Source organism: Equus quagga, chromosome 3, assembly GCF_021613505.1.
Source record: "Equus quagga isolate Etosha38 chromosome 3, UCLA_HA_Equagga_1.0, whole genome shotgun sequence".
Classification (NCBI taxonomy): Eukaryota; Metazoa; Chordata; class Mammalia; order Perissodactyla; family Equidae; genus Equus; species Equus quagga.
The window spans coordinates 29786067-29806233 of record NC_060269.1 but is presented as its reverse complement, the minus strand read 5'-3'; the positions used below and the strand labels follow the sequence as shown (position 1 = coordinate 29806233).

General features: G+C 36.5%; 1 protein-coding gene across 1 annotated transcript in view; it reads left to right on the top strand.

Moving 5' to 3' along the window:
* Nucleotides 1-20167, top strand: part of CLGN (calmegin) — a 40097-nt gene that overhangs the window by 413 nt on the left and 19517 nt on the right. The window contains exons 2-5 of the mRNA XM_046657073.1: nucleotides 12417-12569; nucleotides 14859-14932; nucleotides 15591-15649; nucleotides 19111-19252. Of these exons, the coding sequence (XP_046513029.1) occupies nucleotides 12426-12569; nucleotides 14859-14932; nucleotides 15591-15649; nucleotides 19111-19252 (419 nt within the window). The 5' untranslated portion in view covers nucleotides 12417-12425. The remainder of the gene's footprint in view (nucleotides 1-12416; nucleotides 12570-14858; nucleotides 14933-15590; nucleotides 15650-19110; nucleotides 19253-20167) is intronic.

The following is a 20167-nucleotide window of genomic DNA, read 5'->3' as shown; positions in this document are numbered from 1 at the left end:
GTACCCTCGCCAGCCCGGGCTGCCCCTGATGACTTAAGGGGTCCCAGGGAGGCGAGTCCGTTATTCCAGCGGTTGGCATTTCAGCCCCGTTCCAAGCTCGAGCCCCGGTGCGCGCTCGCGAGGCGTGTAGAGGGGCCCAGGGCGCGTCTGGGCACTGCTCATCCCAGCGGTTACTTCTCACAAAAACGCGAACAAAACTAAAATAGGCTCAGCTTACGCAATCCCCGCTTCTCTAAAGGCGAAGGGACCCAACCCTCACAGCGATGGTGGCCTGTGACTCCTGGCTACTCCCTGGATGCGCTGCTTGGAGCGCGGTGTGCGTCGCTGGGGAGGGAGCGAGAGGGCTGGGTTGAAACCAATGAAACCGTAATTAGTAGAGACTCATTATCGCCTACAGCCTGTTTACGATCAATCAGTCACTTGAGCTAAATTTGTTTATAGCATCTGCCCAGGCGACAAGGAAGAGGCGTTTGCTTGGGATTTAAAAGCAAATGGCAGCAAAGCTCAGAGGTGGGATAGAGAAGGTAAACAGAACGGCCATGGGAAGAAGTCTCAAATTAGAAGAGAGTTAATTTATATTGAAACTGTTTGATGCATAAAAGCCATCAAAACCCTGATCAAGTCTTATGATTTTGCTTGTTCTGAAATTTTTACATTATTGGTCATTTAATCACTCTAGATAGTCCTCCTTTTGGTCATTGTAAGTTTGACCTCTTTTCAGTTTATAATTTTGCCTTCACATCTAATAGGTTTGATCTTCCAATCATATTTAGACCCTATCTCTAAATTCTTAGAACAAGATAATTTATATTCTTTCTTTATCTAGTTGATAAAGTTATTTACTGTGTTTGAATGATGTAAGGATGTTGATGGATCTGTAGAAATTGAACAGCGCTGTAAATTAGCCTTAGTGCTTGTTTTCAGTACCTAATGTTTTTAGTGCTCTTAATTAGAAAGCTGGAATTGTCAACTTTAATGGACTAGTTTAGATAATCTAGTTTAACCGTGTCACTTGACAAATGAAAAAACAGGCCCAGAGCAGTTTTAACCCCTTTCCTTTTCAATTAATAGGACTAGAAACTTGGTGTGATGGTGCCAAGTTCAGTATATTTTCTATTATATCATTCTGTAGTTGAGTTCCTGAAGCTGCGTGCAATTGAAACTTTAAATAAGAGTGATTTTCAAACACGACTTTTGAGGCATACCAGTGTTGAGTCCTCCGTCAGCCATTAAAACTGAAGAGCAGAAAAGCATCTCAGTTATAAGAAATAGCATATAGAACAGCATGAATGTGTTAAATAGGTGAGTGTTGCAGGGCGTAAAAGAAATGAGTCTTAAAAGGGTAGATTTTGTGCTGAGAACTGCAGAGAACTATTGAACATTTTATAAACAGTAGATTAAGACTCGTTTTTTAGAGAACTCATGCTAGAGAGAAGGTGGAGGATGTATTTGGAGATTGACAAGACAGGAGGTGAAGAGGCAAAGTGGGGATTTACTAATACTTTTCAGAAATGATGGGTTCCTAAATTGAGACTGTGGCATGGGGATAGAAAGGGACATTTAAGAAATACCCAACTGCATTTAGTTACCAATAACATAGGGGGTTAGCGAGAAAGAATAGTCTTAAGATAATGGCAAAGTAACTTGACTGATTCGGTTCACTGGATGCGGAGTTAATGGGAGAAGGGAATTGAGATAGAGAAACAGGTTTGGGAGGAAAGACCAAGTTCAAATGAATGGAGGCTTTGGGACATCCTTGAAGATGTGTAGTGATCTGCAACTAAAGTGTGACATCTGAGCTGTGGATGAGACTTGCGAGTCCTTAGCTACCTTTCATAGGTAGAAGCCAAGAGTATATGTAATGTAAGCAGAGAGCCTGGGGACAGAACCCTCAGGAACAGCACCCTCAGGAACAGCAACATTTACGAAAGATTAGAGAAAGTGCCCAAGCAGGAGGTAGAGAAAAGAGAATCAAGAATCAGGAATGGTACCACAGAAACCAAGAGAGGAGAGGACTCCAAGAAGGAAGCAGTCAGCACGGTCAGGAGGAGGAGTAGGCAATAGGACTGTATTTATTGCACTTGTCAACTAAGAATTGGTTGGTAGGAACATTTCAAAGAAGCTAGAATTGAGTACAGGAATAAAAAAAGTATTAGTTTTTCATTGCTGCCATAACAAATTACCACAAACCTGGCAGCTTAAAGCAACACAAACTTATTTTCCCACAGTTCTGTAGGTCAGAAGTCTGACACGGGTCTCGCCGAGCTAACATCAAGGTGTTGGCAGGGCATCATTTCTTACTAGAAGCTCTGGGGAGATTCTGCTTCTTGCTCATTCAGGTTTGTGGCAGAATGCAGTCCCTTGTGGTTGTAGGACTGAGGTTCCTGTTTCCTTGTTGACTGTCGGCTGAGAACTGTTTTCAGCTTTAGAGACCACCCACATTCCTTGGCTCCTGGCTCCTTTCCCCCGTGTTCAAGGTCCCTATGGCCGTTGGAGTCTCTCTCACTCTGCAAGTCTCTTCTGCCCATCTCTCACTGACTTCTTGCACTTTTAAGGGCCCATATGATTATATTGGACCCACCTGGATAATCCAAGCTACTCTCCCTATTTTACCCTCAACTAATTAGCAATCTTAATTCTATCTGCAAAGCCCTTTTTGCTATGTGAGGTAACATTCACAGGACCCAAGGATTAGGGTGTGAACATTTTTGGGGGTTCATTATTCTGTCTGCCATAGAAGTTGGAAGTATTAACAGTTAATGAAGATGTTCCCTCTAGAAGCTTTTGTTAAGGAAAGGAGATACCCAGAGACACTTATATTATCTAGCATGTGATAATTATAATTCCAATAGTAAGCCATATTGTTTCTCCTTGAGCTTTTTAACTGAAAAATGCAAGTATCTTCTTAAATATCCTGAAATTTGTGTATACACTCTGTAAAATTTTAGTGTCATAGAAATATAAGGTAATACCATGAAGTTGTTAATTTTGTATTTTTATGTAGCCTTAAGCTGCTTTAAAATCTTTGCTGGAAAGATTTTAAAGGCTATTTAACCAATTAACTATATGTGCATAAAATATAATTTGGAAACACATCAAAATGTGGCTTTTAAAATATAAAACCTCACAGAAACTGGAATGTATGTCTAAAGGGTGGACCATAATAAGGAAATATTTAACCTTGTATTATATTTTATAGGCCTAGAACTTTAATGCCATTTAGTGAGGATTAAATCATTAAACTCTCTGACCTTAGAGCCTTAATGAAAGGAATGTAGAGCTTGAAACTAGACCTAACTCTGAGTCTTACCTCTTCTCCTTCTCCTAGTAGCATTCGTATTCTTGGGTAAGTTACTTATCTCCCTGAGCCTCACTTTCCTTATTTATAATGGGATACTAATACCGTCACCTGAAGAGTTCTGTAAAGATTGGAATTAATATGCTTGAAACACTGTAAGTGCTCAAAAATAGCACTTCTTATTCTCCTCACTCCACTCTTGCCCTTTCAGTTCCTTTATCACAGGCTGCTTCCTTTGTCCTTAGCCTCGGGAAATCAATCCTTTCTGTCCTTTGCATCTGGCTTTAGGTGCAACTTCCTCAAGGAGGCTTTCTCTGACCCTCTCCCGACCGTGTAGATTCAGTTCCCCAATTACCAACTGTTACAACTTCTTTACTTTTCTGTAAAACTTACTCTAGTTTACATGGTATACCCGGATTATTTAACATCTTCTTTCCACTCTGGACTGTAAGCTCTTTGAGATCAGGGGCCATGTATGTTTTGCTCGTTACTGTAAATTCAGTGTCTGACATGATGCCTGGCACATAATTGACAATCATAAATATGTGTTAAAGAAATTCGTGAATGATGAATTTTATTATCTACTGGCTAGCCTTCCCTGAATTTCTGGAAACATTAGCCATCACAAAATTAATAAATCTCTGATGCAACTTATTCTGAATCGTGCTAGTTTCTTCTGTGAGAAAGTAGCTACATTTCAAATGAGGGCTTGAGACTTCTTTGGAAGAAGGCTGCCTCTTTAAGATGCCACTATTACCTTCCTCTCCACATCACTTGTGATCCTTCAAAGTGAATTTTCTGTGTGCTGTGTAGCCAGATAATTCCAATAATACCCTCTAATTTTGGTGAAAATTTGTCCAGTTTTACTTTTGTGATGTGGTAACACAAAACTTTTTAATCTAATTTTTCTGTTTACTCTCTTTTATAGTAAATTATGAACTGAGTTGTTAGAGTGCAGCATGGCTATAGCAAGATTCTGAAATAATTCACAATAAGAGATGTTTCTTGGTAGATATAGAGAAGAATTTAAAAATATGATTAATCTCCCCATATTAGATCATAAAACTTCAAACTTTCTAGACCATTATCTTCTTTCTCTATAGAAATGCTTTTGCTGTGTTTAGTTTTAATAATGTTCTAAAAAACTTTCAAGGGCCAATGTTAGAAGCATTGACGTAACTATTTCTCGCTCATAAAACCACAGTGAAAGACATCTATTACATGAGGATTTAGTCCATATATTTTTCTAGGAGTTAAATTGTGGAAAAGGACTTTTCCCTCTGAGGAATCTGTAGACTTTTATGGACAGTGGAAACTCCCTCATTTTTTTTCTGGTCATCCCCTAATTGCCTAGAAACCCTTTTGCTAAATGTATCACTGCAACAACAAACTCATTCCAGTTGATTGCCTAGTAACATCTATTTCTCTCCCCAGTGTAGCCATTTTTTCCACTGTCATCTATGTCTTCATTCATTCATTCTATAAGCATATCTCTCTTCCTATTCTCATGCACCAGCACACTTTGGGGGCACTGTGAATACAGAAATGAGAGAGAATTCCACCCCTTGGCGAGCTTATATTTTTGTCTGTTTTGTGTTTTGCAAGTTGCTTCAAACTATTCTTTTGGAACTATGTAGTGATAGAATAAACCCTAAATAAATAAGTAAAGTTTTCATTATAATGTTTATATAAAGATTATTTTGAAAATGATGCTATTTAATCAATTTTAACTGTAGTATGTAGCTATGATTTTAAAACCCAGGACAGATTTAGTTCATTCTTTCTATCGTTAGTAAAGCCAAATGCTAGTCCTGTATGCAGGATTTCAGCCCTGGTCATTTCACTAATCTCAGACCTTCAGAAGTTTCTCGCTTTTGTATCATCAGATCCAAACTCCTTGGAATGCTTTTAGCACTTTGTTGCCTAAACCGCCTTAAGTTGTATTTTCAACTATTATTTCTCCCGTTACGGTTCTTGTCCCACTTTTTGCTGTATTTCTTGAGGTATTTTAATTGTTTCTAGGTCCTTCTAATTTAGGAAAAAATACTTAGTTTTGTTTAACAGTATGTGTTAGTTAAGTTAATGCTCAAATAGAAGATAAAAAATTCTCAGAGGCCTAACAGCGTTTCTAGTTGCTGGTGCTCCTCAGGAGTAGATGGCTGTGATGGTTAAGTGTGTGTCAACTTGACTGAACCACAGGGTGACCAGATATTTGGTCACACATTATGCTGGGTGTGTCTGTGAGGATGTCTTTGGATGAGATTAACATTTGAATGGTTGGACCACATAGAGCAGATTGCCCTCCCAATGTGGGTGGGCTTCGTCCAATCAGTTGAATAGAATAAAGAGGCTGACGCTCCAGTGAGGAAGGGGGAACTCCTCCTGCCTGACTAGTTGATCTGGGCCTTCAGTCTTTTCCTGCCTTTGGACCCAAACTGAAACACTGGCTCTTCTTGGGTCTTGAGCCTAATGGCTTTCAGACTGGAACTTATACCATGGCTCTCCTGTCTCTCAGACCTTCAGACTCAGACCGGAGCTATATCATTGGCTTTCCTGGTCAAACCTGACTCCCGTTCACCTGAATCACACCTAACTCCAAGGACAATATAGTCTGGTCCTGTCCCCTGGAAAAGGAGGAAATATCTTGTTGATCAGCCAGCAATCTCTCCCACGCTTTACAAGGAATATTGGGTATCCTGTGATTGTCTTTTCCTTTAGTGTTCTAGCTACCTTTGATGGGGCATTGAGCATTAGTTCAATAGCAGTAAATGAGCTGTGCTTTGTAATTTGTGATTTGGAGCTGGCAGTGGAGATTCAATAGGACTTTTAGGTGGTATTAGTGAATTTTTTTGACGTAAATCAGACTGCTTGGTCTTGGTTTCAGAGATTGGGGAGAATGGTATCTTATACTTGGCCAGAGTTACTTATACTTCAGTTTGTTATTGAACCAGCCCAGAAGCACCACAGAGAACATACGTGAGATCAAAGATACATGCAGATGGATATATTTCTCCGGTGCCTCCCTTCTTCCTCATGAAGGCACGAATGGTGTTTTGTGATTTCAGCAACCTGTGTGAAGTGAGGAATACACATGAAGCGTAGGACCCTGGGCTTGCTACCTTTTACACATTTGTAAGGAAGGAAGGAGGTAGTATCAGCACTAAATGTTCTACTTTGTGCCTTATAAACTCTTGCCACACTAAAATTGCATAACTTAGGATGACTATAAAGATCAATAAGGAAATAGAGGACTTGAACTAGACTATAGATCAACTGGACCTAATAGACATATACAGAATACCCCACCTAACAACAGCAGAAAGAAACATTAATACCAATTAATTGAAAGAAATATTAAGACCAATTTTCCTAAAACTAACTCTTCCCAAAAAGGAGGGAATACGTCCAAACTCATTTTATGAGGGTAGCATTATCCTGGTGTTGAAGCCAGACAAAGACACTATAAGAAAACTACAGGCCAAAATTTCTGATGAATATTGATGCGAATATATATTTTTCTTAAGTGCACATGAAATATTCTCTAGGATAGACTGTATGTTAGGCCACAAAAGTTTTAGTAAATTTTTAAAAATTGAAATCATACAAAATGTTGTTTCTGGTTACAGTGTAATGAAACTAGAAGTCAGTGGCAGAAGGAAAACAGGAAAACCCACAAATAGAACAACACACTTTTTTTCTTTTTTTTTTTTTGCTGAGGAAGATTTTCCCTGAGCTAACAGCTGTTGCCAGTCTTCTTCTTTTTGTATGTGAGCCACCACAACATGGCCACTGACAGATGAGTGGTGTAAATCCATGCCAAGGAACTGAACCTGGGCTGCTGAAGTCGAGTGCACTGAACTTAACCACTAGGCCACTGGGGCTGGTCCCAAACAACACACTCTTAAACATCCATAAGGTCAAAAAAGAAATCACAAGGAAATTAGAAAATCTCTTGACATAAATAAAGACAAAAGCCAAACACACCAAAGCTTGTGGGATACAGTGGAAGCAGTGCTAAGATGGAAATTTATAGCTGTAGATGCTTATATTAAAAAAGAAAGATCTCAAGTTAACAACCTAACTGTACACCTTAAGGAACTAGAAAAACCAAAGCTAGCAGAAGGAAGGAAATAATAAATATTAGGTGAAAGATAAATAAAATAGAGAATAAACAATAGAGAAACCACTGAAACCAAGAGTTGGTTCTTTGAAAAGATCAAAATTGACAAACTTTTATCTAGATTGAATAAGAAAAAAGACTCAAATAACTAAAATCAGGAATGAAAGAGGGGACATTACAATCAATTCTATAGATATAAAAAGATTATAAGAGAATACTATGAACAATTATATGCCAACAAACTGGGTAATGTAGGTGGAATGGATAAATTCCTAGAAACACACAACCTATTAAGATTAAATCATGATGTTAAAGAAAATCTGAACAGATTTTTAACTGGTAAGGAGTTCGAATCAGTCATCAAAAATCTCCCAAAAAATAAAAGCCCAAGAGCAGATGGCTTACCTGGTGAATTCTAGCAAACGTTGAGAGAAATATTAATACCAATCTTCCTCAAACTCTTCTAAAAAAATCGAAGAGGAGGGAACACTTCCAAACTCATTCTATGAGGGCAGCATTACTCTGATACCAAAACCAAAGAAACTACAAGAAAACTACAGACCAATATCCCTGATGAATATTGATGCAAAAATCCTTAACAAAATAACTAGCAAAAAGAATTCAATAGCACATTAAAAGGACTATACGCTATGACTAAGTGGGATTTATTCCTGGAATACAAGGATGGTTCAACATGAAAATCAATCAGTGTAATACACCATATTACCAGAAGAGAGGAAAAAACCACATGATCATCTCAATTGATGCAGAAATAGCATTTAACAAGATTTAACACCCTTTTTCATAAAAACACTCAACAAACTATGAATAGAAAGAAACTACCTCAACATGATAAAGGCCATATATGAAAAACCAACAGGTAATACCCTACTCAGTGGTGAAAGACTGAAAGATTTTTCTCTTAAAATCTGGAACAAGGCAAGGATGCCTGTTTTTGTCACTTATATGCAACATAGTACTAAAAGTCCTAGCCAGAGCATTTAGGCAAGAAAGAGAAATAGAAGATTCCAAATTGAAAAGGAAGAAGTAAAATTGTCTCTGTTCAGACAACATGATCTTATATCCAGAAAAATCTAGAGATTCCACCAAAAACAATTGTTAGAACTAATAAGGGAACGGTGGTTGCCAGGGGCTTGGGGGAGGGGGAAATCGGGGAGTTGTTTAATGGGTATAGAGTTTTAGTTTTGCAAGTTGGAAAGAGTTCTGGAGATGGATTGTACAACAGTGTGAATGTACTTAACACTACTGAACTCAACAGTTAAAATTGGTTGAAATGATAACTTTTATATGTATTGTTCCACAATTTAAAGCATCTTTAAAAACTGTACAAATACATTACTTCAGTGTTTTATGGTATTACCCCATTGTCAGGCCTCTCAAAGCTCCAGTGCAGGCTGGTGATATCTTACCTCTCTCTTCAAGAAATATGTGACAAACCTCACAGTTTTGTTGGAAGCTTGATGACATGTTGGCACCACAGTGTGATAACTTCTAAGTAATACTGTGAACTTCATGATATAATTCTCAATTGTCAGCTGGTGCATCATTGAATAATGATAGAACACTGCAGAATTAAGCAGAAACTGTTAAGTCCATATTTCTGATTTTGTGTGTGTGTGTGTGAGGAAGATTGGTCCTGAGCTAATATCTGTTGCCAATCTTCCTCTTTTTGCTTGAGGAAGATTGTCACTGAGCTGACATCTGTGCCAGTCTTCCTCTACTTTATGTGGCATGCCACCACAGCATGGCTTGACAAGCCGTGCTAGGTCCACACCCAGGATCTGAACCTGCCAACCCTGGACCGCCAAGGTAGAGTGTGCGAACTTAACCACTATGCCACCGGGCCAGCCCTGATAGTTCTGATTTTTTTTAAAAAAAGGCATAAATAACAATAGCCTTGGACTATGTCATTTTCTTAATAAAGACTATTATCCTGTAGAACTGTATTGCCTGCAGAATGGTTTGTGACCATTTGCAGTTTAAGTATTTCACTTCTGCAGTAAGGTTGATAGGGCCATTTCTGGGAAAATATCTTCATAGCTTAATAGTAATAATAATATAAATTTTGGAAAATTCCGAGATTTGAAAATGTAGGCTGTTGCCATATTTGTGATTCCTTTTCATTGCTTTATCAGTAAGCATATAATAATGCAGTGGGGTAAGATTAAAATAAGAGCTGGCATAGTATATTGATGTAAAGTTTTGGATTTTTATCTTCCTTCATATTTCCAATCATGTGGCTTTTACCAAGTGTTTAAATCTTTCTGTTTTCAGTTTGCAGATTGGGAGTAATAATGCCTATCCTATTCATGTCCTGCGCTGCAAAGATTGAATTAACTTGTTCCTTTATTCAAATGAATGATCATAGCCAATGAACTTCAGAGAAGAAACAAACTTTCAGGATAATGGGTTTTCTAAACTTTCTTTCTGAAGGTTTGGCAACTATTTTGGAAAATAGTTGGAAAGTTAGGAAGAACTGTAATATAGAAAACAAATAAAATTGGTTGCTCTGGTTGAAGCAGGAGTAGAGTTCCAGAGCGGGCACTGCCCGCTTGGCTTCCTCCTCATTCTTCCCTGGCGGCCCAGAACACCAGAGCGCAAAAAGAGCTCTTACAGCCTAATTCTTTCAACAAACGAATTATTAAGAAACTGAAGTGTATGTTCATTTTGAAGAAGAAGATAGGGACCTGAATTGATATTAATGTTTGTTATTACTGCTATTATTATTTTATGCATTTCTGTTTTACTCAAATGTTATTAACAGCAAGTCAGGAAAAACACCTGTTAATACATATGTAAGTCATAGAAGGCTCTTAAACTTTTAGAACAATGAAGCTTTTTTTGGTTCTTAACAATTAATAAGCAGTTTGCAGATGTACTCATTCCTGTGGCAATAAGTGAAAATTTTTAAAAAAGAAACCTATTTTATTCTTATTGAGTTCAAATTGATATCTTTACTTCCTATCCCACCTCTTTTTTTTCTGATTCAGAGAGATTAAACTCTTGTGACAAATGACAGCATGCATCATTTTTTGTGTTGTCTTTGTCTATAAAGATAGTGATATTAACACATTTTTTAATAAAGTGTTCATTTTATGGTAGATTGGTATTGATTTTTCTTAAAAACATGCATTTTTAAAGTAAACTTTAAAGTTGTAGCCAGTGACCTCTAGATGAAGTCAAGGCTAACTGGCTCACACATTCATGTAAAGTTTTGATCTCATTAAAAAGAGTTCTAATCAGTTGAGCTAACAGTATGGGAAAATGCCTTTATAATCTGTTTCTTTTCTAAAAACAGCTTTCTTGATACATTATTTGTATATCTTCGAGTTCGCCTGTTTAATGTGCGGTTCACTGGGTTTTTATATTTATAGAGTTATGCAATCATTACCACATTCCAATTTTAGAACATTTTTGTCACCCCAAAAAGAAACCTTGTACCCATTAACTCTTTCTTCCCACTCCTTTCCTTGGGCAATCACTATTCTATTTTCCAATTCTATGGATTTGCTTATTTCTTTTAAATAAGATCATACAGTATGTGGTCTTTTATGACTGGCTTCTTTTACTCAGCATGTTTTTGAGATTCATCTATCTTGTAACATATCAGTACTCCCTTCCATTTTATTGGTGAATTATATCCATTTTATGAATATTCCACATTTTGTTTATCCACTCATCGGTTAATGGACATTTGGCTTGTTTCCACTTTTTGGCTATTATCAAAAATGTTTCTTTAAACCTTTATATTCCAAGTTTTTGTGTGGACATCTGTTTTCATTTCTCTTGGGTAGCTACCTAGGAGTGGAATTGCTAGGTCAAAAGGTAATTCTGTTTTTAGCATTTTGAAGAACTTTCTCACTGTTTTCTAAATCTCATTTTACGTTCCCACCAACAATATAGGAGGATTCCAATTTCTCCACATCCTCCCAACACTTGTTATTGTCTCTTTTTGATTATAGCCATTTGGGTGGGTGTAGAGTGCTAACCTGTAAATCCGGTGTTTCCTAAGCAGACCCATTTAGTCCTATAGATATGTTCTGGAGGATCTAAGAATTCTAAGAACTTACTTTTTTAAAAAAAAAAAATTTCATGTTGATGGTAACTTTTTAAAAAAGTAATATAGCTATATTGTGGATCATCTGGATGACTGGCCACCTTGTAACAAGGGCTGCCATACTGTTTCAGTGTCTAAAAGTCCTTTGGCACCAAGAGATAAAATTTGAATTTTTAACATGCTAATGGGAATAGAGGAGGATGTAATTATTTAAATCATGTCTTTCTGCCAAGAGACAGCCAAATAATATTTGGCTTTTACTCATCTCAATTAATGCTATAAGGAACAGAAGTTTTGCGGTATTTGAATAGAGAAATGGTTAGATAACTGTCTTTATCATTTTGATAAATACAAAAGAACTTTTTCCATAGCGTTCAACCTGATTGCAATAAACCACATATTTGTTTGATTTTTTAGCTGTGATTTGTTTTCAGCAAAAGACTATCACATTAAGTTGTGGTAAAATTGTTTTTCTTAAGTTCTTTTGGCATTTATATATAAAAGTATTTTGGTTTTATAATTATAAAATTTCCAATTGTATGTTTATATACACTTAGGCAACATTGTAATAAAAAAGTAACTTAAGTGGACATTTAGGAATCATGATCCTTTTTTCTTTCTTTTGAAGGGGTCCCCGTGATTAGAGTTTGGTGATCCCTGTTATCTATATCTGTAGGTTTCGTGCCTTTGGTCTTTGTTTTGGGGGCGGGCCTGCAGGTGTAGAATCTGTGTCCTGTGAGATTTGGAGTTTGTATTATCACTTGTTCAAATCATAATTTAAATAATTTTGGTAATGATTTGTTTTTAAAGCCATCTTAGAATAAAGGAAGTGTTAAGGAGAAATTATTTCTTTGTAAGTATACTTACGTTTATTTTTCACAACTTTGTTTTATTTTCACTGATTACTTTTAATTTCGCAGATAATCAATATGCGTTTCCAAGGCTTTTGGCTGTGTTTTGGTCTTGTATTCATCTCAGTTAATGCAGAATTTATGGATGATGGTGTTGAGATGGAAGACTTTGATGAAAATTCAGAAGAGATTGATGTTAATAAAGGTGACGCCTCCTCAGAGGTAAGGTTATTGAGAAGTGACTATAAATTATTCCTTTACATGACATTTAGGAGTGACTGATCTCTTAAGATTCATTTCTGTTTTACTAGTTTCATTTTCTAAGTAAATAGGAAAACATTGCTTTTTTCCAGCCCTGTTGCTATGTTTTTAGAGGGCCCATATGCTATGTAAATTTGCACATGGCACTTAGCACAGTTTTATCATCAAATAAACATGAGTAAGGTTTTTACTATCAAAATAGGAGTTCATCACTGGCTAAAGAGGACGAAGTACTCTAGCTAAGAGGAAGGTTTTCTGCCTATTTCTGACACTGCCTCCCTCTTCAGATAAAAGAAAAAGTAGTATAATTTGCACTTCTCCTAGAAGTAAAGTCAGTAGCTTTTCTTTATTTCTCTGAGGGAAGAAAATGCTAAATAGGAGGATGAATTAGAAACAGAAGTGGTGGTGACGCTCACCCGTGTTTCTGTCTCAGCGTTGTTGAGATGCGTGTTTTGAGGTGGTAGCTAACTTTACAGAGGTTTTTGTACACTTTGACAATCCATAAGAGTTTTCACATTGAGGAATATTCATAGCTAATATTGGGACAATCAGAAATTTTTCTTCAGAAATATTTTTGATGGTGAGAAAGCATCAATTGTATTGTGCTAGCTACTGTTTAAAGGGCCGAGGAGAATAATATATAGTTGTTAGAGACTTCTTTGCCTTACTTCCTTTTAGAGTTTTTTATTTGCAAATGCAAGTGTGGTTAGCTGTTTAAGGTGAATATTCTTTCTCTTGTTAAGCTTTTCAGTTCCACAAAGACATTTCTTTTAAAACCTAGTTCTGTGATCCACAGAAAGTAAGTAATCAAAGTGCTGATGACTGACTAGTTAGGCTGCTAACAGCGTTTTCGGAGGTTATTACTTCAAAGGAATTGGCAGACACCTGCCACTCTTAACTATATTTGGTGATAATTTGAAAAGAGGATAAGTGGGAAAGAACAATTTTTGATGCTTCTAAGTTTATAGCATGAGTGCTCTGGATAGAGTAAAGTATAAATAAAGGACAAAATCAACTGCTGGTGATTTACAGGGTGGTTGAACATAAGGAAGCCTCTTGTGACCCCATTGTCCATTTTGCCAATCCATAAAAATATAGAGAACAGTAAAGTTGTAATTCAGTAAACTTCAAGAAGATTGACAATTTGGGTAGCAGATTCTTGACTCTGTCAGTAATTATGTAGAATTTTGTTTAGTTACTGATTTTCGTCCCTCAGACAGACAGGAAATCTTGTACTCTCAGGGCAGGGGTAGAGACAGTGAAAATAGAAGAAGTACTCCTGCATGCTCTTCCCTGAAGGCTGAGAGAAGAAATCTGTTAACTGATCATACAGATAAAATCACAAAGGCTGATTCAAAAGGACCAAGATTGATCTATTTCTTTAGGCAAAATTGTATTCATTCATCATCAGTTCAGATTATCCTGTGATAATTTGTCAATAAATTTAATCTTTTAAATTATTTTGTTGGTATGTTCTATATAGTGTAGTGGTTAAGTGTATGAGCTTTGGAGCCAGACAGCCTGGGCTCATATCTCTAAGTCCTACGATTATATGATATGAGTTACTGTGCCCCTCTCCCACAGTTTCATCCTGTGTAAAATGGGTACAGTAGTAGTACTTCCCACATAGAAGTATTATGAGGATTAGAAGAGCTGCCATATCACCAACACCACCATCGTTATCATCATCACAGCAGCTAACACTTAGACGGCACTTGAAACCATGCTTTGCAGATAATTGCTTTGCAATGCTTTCTCTATTGAATCTTTTTCTTCTCTGAGTTCCTGATCTCTCAAAATGGTATCATCCTCCTCTAGTCACGTAGAGTGGAATTTAAGTTAATTTTAAACTAACCTACAAAACTCACTAAGTTTTTCATCTTATATGCTTTTGATCAAGCTCTTTCTTTCACTTCTTAATGACTTTTATTCCCAGATATTGTCCCCTGTTAGAAGCCTTGCAAAGCCATGTGTCATGTGTCTTAAGGCCTTCTCTCATTACTTCTTCCATTCCTCCTGTCTTAGAAAGAGTCAGTATTCTCTGTTTACACGTACAATATTTTTTTCCGTCATCATATCTGCTATGTTCTTTTGTATCTTATCACCACTAGGATACAGAGTTTTGAGGTCAAAGACCATCTATCTATATTACCTAAATGTGTATTACATGCCAGGTTCTTAACTAGTGAGATTATTTAATTGAATTATTTGTGATGATGAATAACTTTGTTTTAAATATCTATTTTCTAGATTGAATATAAGACACCTCAACCTATAGGAGAAGTATATTTTACAGAAACTTTTGATAGTGGAAAGTTGGCTGGGTGAGTATTCATTCAAGAGAATTTTTTTCTTGATTTGATTAGCTTTTTTGAAGTTATTGGTTATTGGCCTATGAAAATTGTCTCTACTAAAGAACTATAAAAAATGTTAAAGTACTTTATTTGGCAGTGTAAACCAATAGCTTAACACATTTTTGTTATTCATAGCAATGTTTAATTTGAATAGTTGTTCATTTATACAAAGAAAATATACAAATGAATTATGATATAAAGTGAAAACTTATAACGTTTCTTCATTCCTTAGGACAGATATTAATAATCTAATTTCAGATGACAAATTCAGATTACTCTTACATCCTAAATAATGGTAAAAACAATAAAAGTTATTATTTATTGATTATTATATGCCAGACACTGTCCTAAGTAAGTAGGTAGGTACTATCTTTATCCTTGTTTTGCCAGTGGGGAAACTAAGGCTTAGTGTACCTTCTCTGTGATCATACAGCTAGTAAGTTGCAGATTCCAAATTTGATTTAACTCTAGCCTTGCAGGATTTTTATTTAGCCTCTAAGTATTCATTTATTTTTGAATGAAGAGTGATTGTTGGGTAATCTTTTGTTGTATTTCTAATATGCATTGTATCTATAAATTGCAAGTTTTATTTTTAATGATATTCGTTTGTTTTCACCTTTATTTATAGGTGGGTCTTATCAAAAGCAAAGAAAGATGATGCAGATGCGGAGATTTCAATATATGATGGTAAAATATTTATTTAAATATTCAATATAACCAGTAGGACCCAGACAGAGTTCACTAGCTTTTGAGATTATGTTTCTGTTAAATATATAGATATATAGGGCCTGAGGCCCCATCCTGCTTCACAATAGAATGTTCAGACTTTTGTCTCCTTTCCAATATTTCTGGAAGTCCCAGGGTAATCCATATTTAAGCCACCATCCAGTTTTCTAACTCTGAGCAGTTGAATTTTCACTCCACTGTAGTTAGTCTTTTGCATTTCCTGAAACAGTGTTTCCCAGGCTACAATTCTTCTCTTCTATTTCATCTCAAGCATGGGCACACCTAGATCAAGTCATAACTTGTGGCAAGATTCTCCTAGCGAGTACAAAACAGAGATAATTTATGAGAGCTATAAGCAATGTGGCTGCTCCTGGAGCCCACATCTCCAGGCCTACGTCCATTATCACTGGGTCTCTGATAGGATTATCCTCAAGCTTAGCTATAGAAAGAAATGTCCTATATGCAAGGGTCATCTTTTCTTCCCTAACAGGACTCTCCTGGAGTATGACGAGAGAGTTTCTTCCTCCTCCTAGTCTAAAACCAGCCTCCTCAATTGTTATATCCTACAGCAAGATCAGCCTTAGTCAGGGTGACTGATAGTGGGAATTTTCTCCCTCCCAGAGGACCTCCTACCCATCAGGATGTGACCTCACACTCAGACCCCAACAGGCAGTTAAATGAGAACAACAACAAAACAACAGGGTGTGCTGGACGTCAGCTGTCTCCTTCCTTTTCGTAGTTTCTGTTTTAGTGTGAGATAAAGATCATGCCTGCATATCTTCCTTTGCAGTGTTCCCCATCCCAGAAAACCCTCTGTGCTTATATATTCTTCTGTGCTCCAAAAAGAAATCTACCGTATGAGCAGAACAAGCAACACTGCATTTGGTGTGAATCCATTTAGAGAACGGAATAATTTCCCCCAAAGAAGAGCCAAGTCTCCAGAGTTAAAGTACTACCTAAAATATACCCACAGAAATACACACTGTCAAACAGAACGTTTGGCCTAAAACATCTACATTTAGGTTACTTGTAGTTTTTTGCAACAACATTCGGTGGATACTTGCTTCACATTTGTATTTTAGAAGAATCTATTGATGGAGGTTCCCTAACATTAAGATGTGGTCTATCTTACAAATGAGTTTAAGTCTTTATTTCTTGCTGGACAAAAATGGCTTTTAGTGTTTAAATGAGTTTCTTCCCCAGTTTAAAATTAAAACTCAAGCAAGCAAAAACCAAACTTCCTAGCACCCAAGCTTGGTCTGTAGTCTTATTAAACATAAATATCCACGAAAATAATTTTCTAGCACATTAGATTTGGTCTGGTTGGCTGACTTTTTCCAGTTTCTTAAAAGCCACTTTGAAAACTATGGAATCTCTTAAAGTTCCAGCTACTGAAATTGGTATTTTGTATATCAGTATTAGCAGTGTTTACATAGTGGGTAGTTGAGACCAATATCAGATTTCTTTGCAGGAATATTTCGTAGTCACAGTAGTTAATCACAGCTTCCATCCAGTACCCCTTGAGTAAAACTAGTTCCTAGCATTTCAGGAGCTAATCTGTATGAAACATTGTGTGCCAGGATACAGGGTTTGCACTTGGAGGAGACTTATAAGATTTTTCAGATTAAGTTATTAATAAAAGTATAGATGTTATAAATACCAATTCTTTAAGTAACCAACTTTCAGGATGTCTTGTAAAACCATGTGAATTCTTTTTGAAATTTTATTTACACAAGAATTGATATTAACCTGATATTGTCTAGAATTTGGGTAAATGATCGATTAATAGAAAGTTATTGTTTATTTGAAGTTGGGGAAAACCTCTTGTCATTGAGGAATAATTACCTTGTCACAGTTTTCTAAAATTAAAGAGCTAGATGATACCTTTTTTATAGCTGATAAATGTGTGTACATAATTGCAAAAAAGACCACATAGTTTCTAAAATCCTTTACTATCAATAAACCCTAAAGGTAAAGTTGTTACTTCTTAAAAGAAGACCTTTCGATTTGGTCAAAGCACAGGTTAGTAGTGATGATACAATTTATCATCAATGTGAGAGGAGAAAAACCAGATAAATTCATCTTTTATAGAAAAGTATAATATAACCAGTTTAGGGGGAATAAAAGGAAAAGAAATCTGGAAACTTTCAAATACACATTTTTAAAAGTCCAGTAAAGCGTGCACAGTGATGGACAGGAAAACACTCATCTCTGATTCAGGAGACTGTTCAGGTTCTTACACTGTTGTTTTTAGAAAGAAAAAAGTAATACAGAGAGAATTAGGGATCCGAAACTGCCCAGTAATCAATATTTTAATTTGGGACAGTACTAGAAAATAGCCAATTTTTGCTAAATTGAATTTTCTTGGAATAGGCAATACCTATAATTTTCAGCCTAGAACGTTTTATACAAATTAATATAAGTTGGTTATTTTCTATTCTATAAAGAGTAAAGGAGAAATGTCCAACACACAACTTTTGGGCTACAGGTAGCCCAGCTAGCTTTGCTTTGTGTGCAGCCCGTGATCGAATTTCAGGATCTTCCTGGTCTCAAACATGGGAAATTCCAGCCCAGAGAGGGCCGGACTCAGCTTTGCTGTGTACTGCTTAGTCCTTCTGCAGTGCTTGCTACCTTCTTGGCCAAAAGTTCTGAGAGCTGATGACTTAGCCTGGGAAGCTTCATTGAGCGTACAATTTTCAAAATAAAGTTGAAATCCCTACAAATAACTTCCGTAAAGTAAGAAAAGTAGCTGATGAATACCATGGATTTCAAAAGAAATAGACCGAGTCAAACCGCTCGTTTTGTGTTAAGGATGCACTTTGAGGGTAATTTTAAAACATCTCATTTTAAAAATACAATGTTGAGGGGCTGGCCCCGTGGCCGAGTGGTTAAGTTCGCGCTCTCCGCTGCAGGCGGCCCAGTGTTTCGTTGGTTCGAATCCTGGGCGCGGACATGGCACTGCTCATCAAACCACACTGAGGCAGCGTCCCACATGCCACAACTAGAAGGACCCACAACGAAGACTACACAACTATGTACTGGGGGGCTTTGGGGAGAAAAAGAAAAAAAATAAAATCTTAAAAAAAAAATACAATGTTGATAGAGCCTATGAGAGAAACCACATTTTGTAACTTTGTTGATTAAAAGTCTTTCAGAGAAATCTAAACTAAGCCAGCTTTAGAGGTGCTTTAATCAGATACTGTAGAGTTTATTTATTAGTTTCCACAATTTTAGCTAAGAAAGTGAAACCGTCCTCTGATAAGAGAAAAAAAGACCAGGTATGACATAAGGTTGGAGACGTTATTTCCTGATTTAAGTTCTGTTTTATTTTTCTTAAATCAGCCTTGGTCACCACTGCTGATAAATAATTTTTAAGTCAGTGTTTTTGGTTTTAGTTTAATTTGCTTTGCTCTATATTTTAGGAAGATGGGAAATAGAAGAATTGAAAGAAAACCGAGTACCTGGTGACAGAGGACTGGTATTGAAGTCCAGAGCAAAGCATCATGCAATATCTGCTGTATTAGCAAAACCCTTCGTTTTTGCTGATAAACCCTTGATAGTTCAGTAAGTTTTATTATGCTTTTGAATACTTTTCCTGAAATTAATGTTAGTCTTTATATATTTGGCTTCTGAATATAGTTATAATGGGTATAAAATGGACGTAAAAATCCAGATTTTCCTTTTCAGTTTCATTTACTTAAATAACACAATGCATATATACATACAAACACCTTGAGGTTTTGAGTGAAAAGCAGATTAATTTAAAAATAATATAATATATACTGTAATATATAAAATTTCACCACCATAAACTATAAAATGCTTACTAAAATCACCATTTTTCCATTTTTATTTTAACTCTTAAAATTACTTGCTATTAAGATATTAACCTCAATATATTCAGAATGGAACTGTAAATATTGCTGTTAAACCAGTGATGAGATTCAAAGGCAGTAGATTTATTTTAAAAAGGAAATAACATGTATAGGTCAGTGTCTTTCAAGCATGGACCCCTTTTAAAGGGACGTGTTCTTTTTTTTCTTTTTGAGGAAGATTAGCCCTGAGCTAACTTCTGCCAATCCTCCTCTTTTCGCTGAGGAAGACTGGCCCTGAGCTAACATCCGTGCCCATCTTCCTCTACTTTATATGTGGGACGCCTACCACAGCATGGTGTGCCAAGTGGTGCTGTGTCTGCACCTGAGATCCGAACTAGCGAACCCCGGGCCTCCGAAGCAGAACGTGTGCACTTAACCACTGCGCCATCGGGCCGGCCCCAGGCACATGTTCTTATAGACAATCCTCCCCGCCCCAATAATGTGACATAAATAGTTTTGTTATGATGTTGCTTGCATGTGTACTGTCATAATATCAGGTATGAATTCCTCAAGCTTACTTTATCTTTACTGGTATAAAACCAAAAACTAGATCTATACAAATACAATTACAAAACCAGTAAAATTCAAATTAAAATCAAAGAAA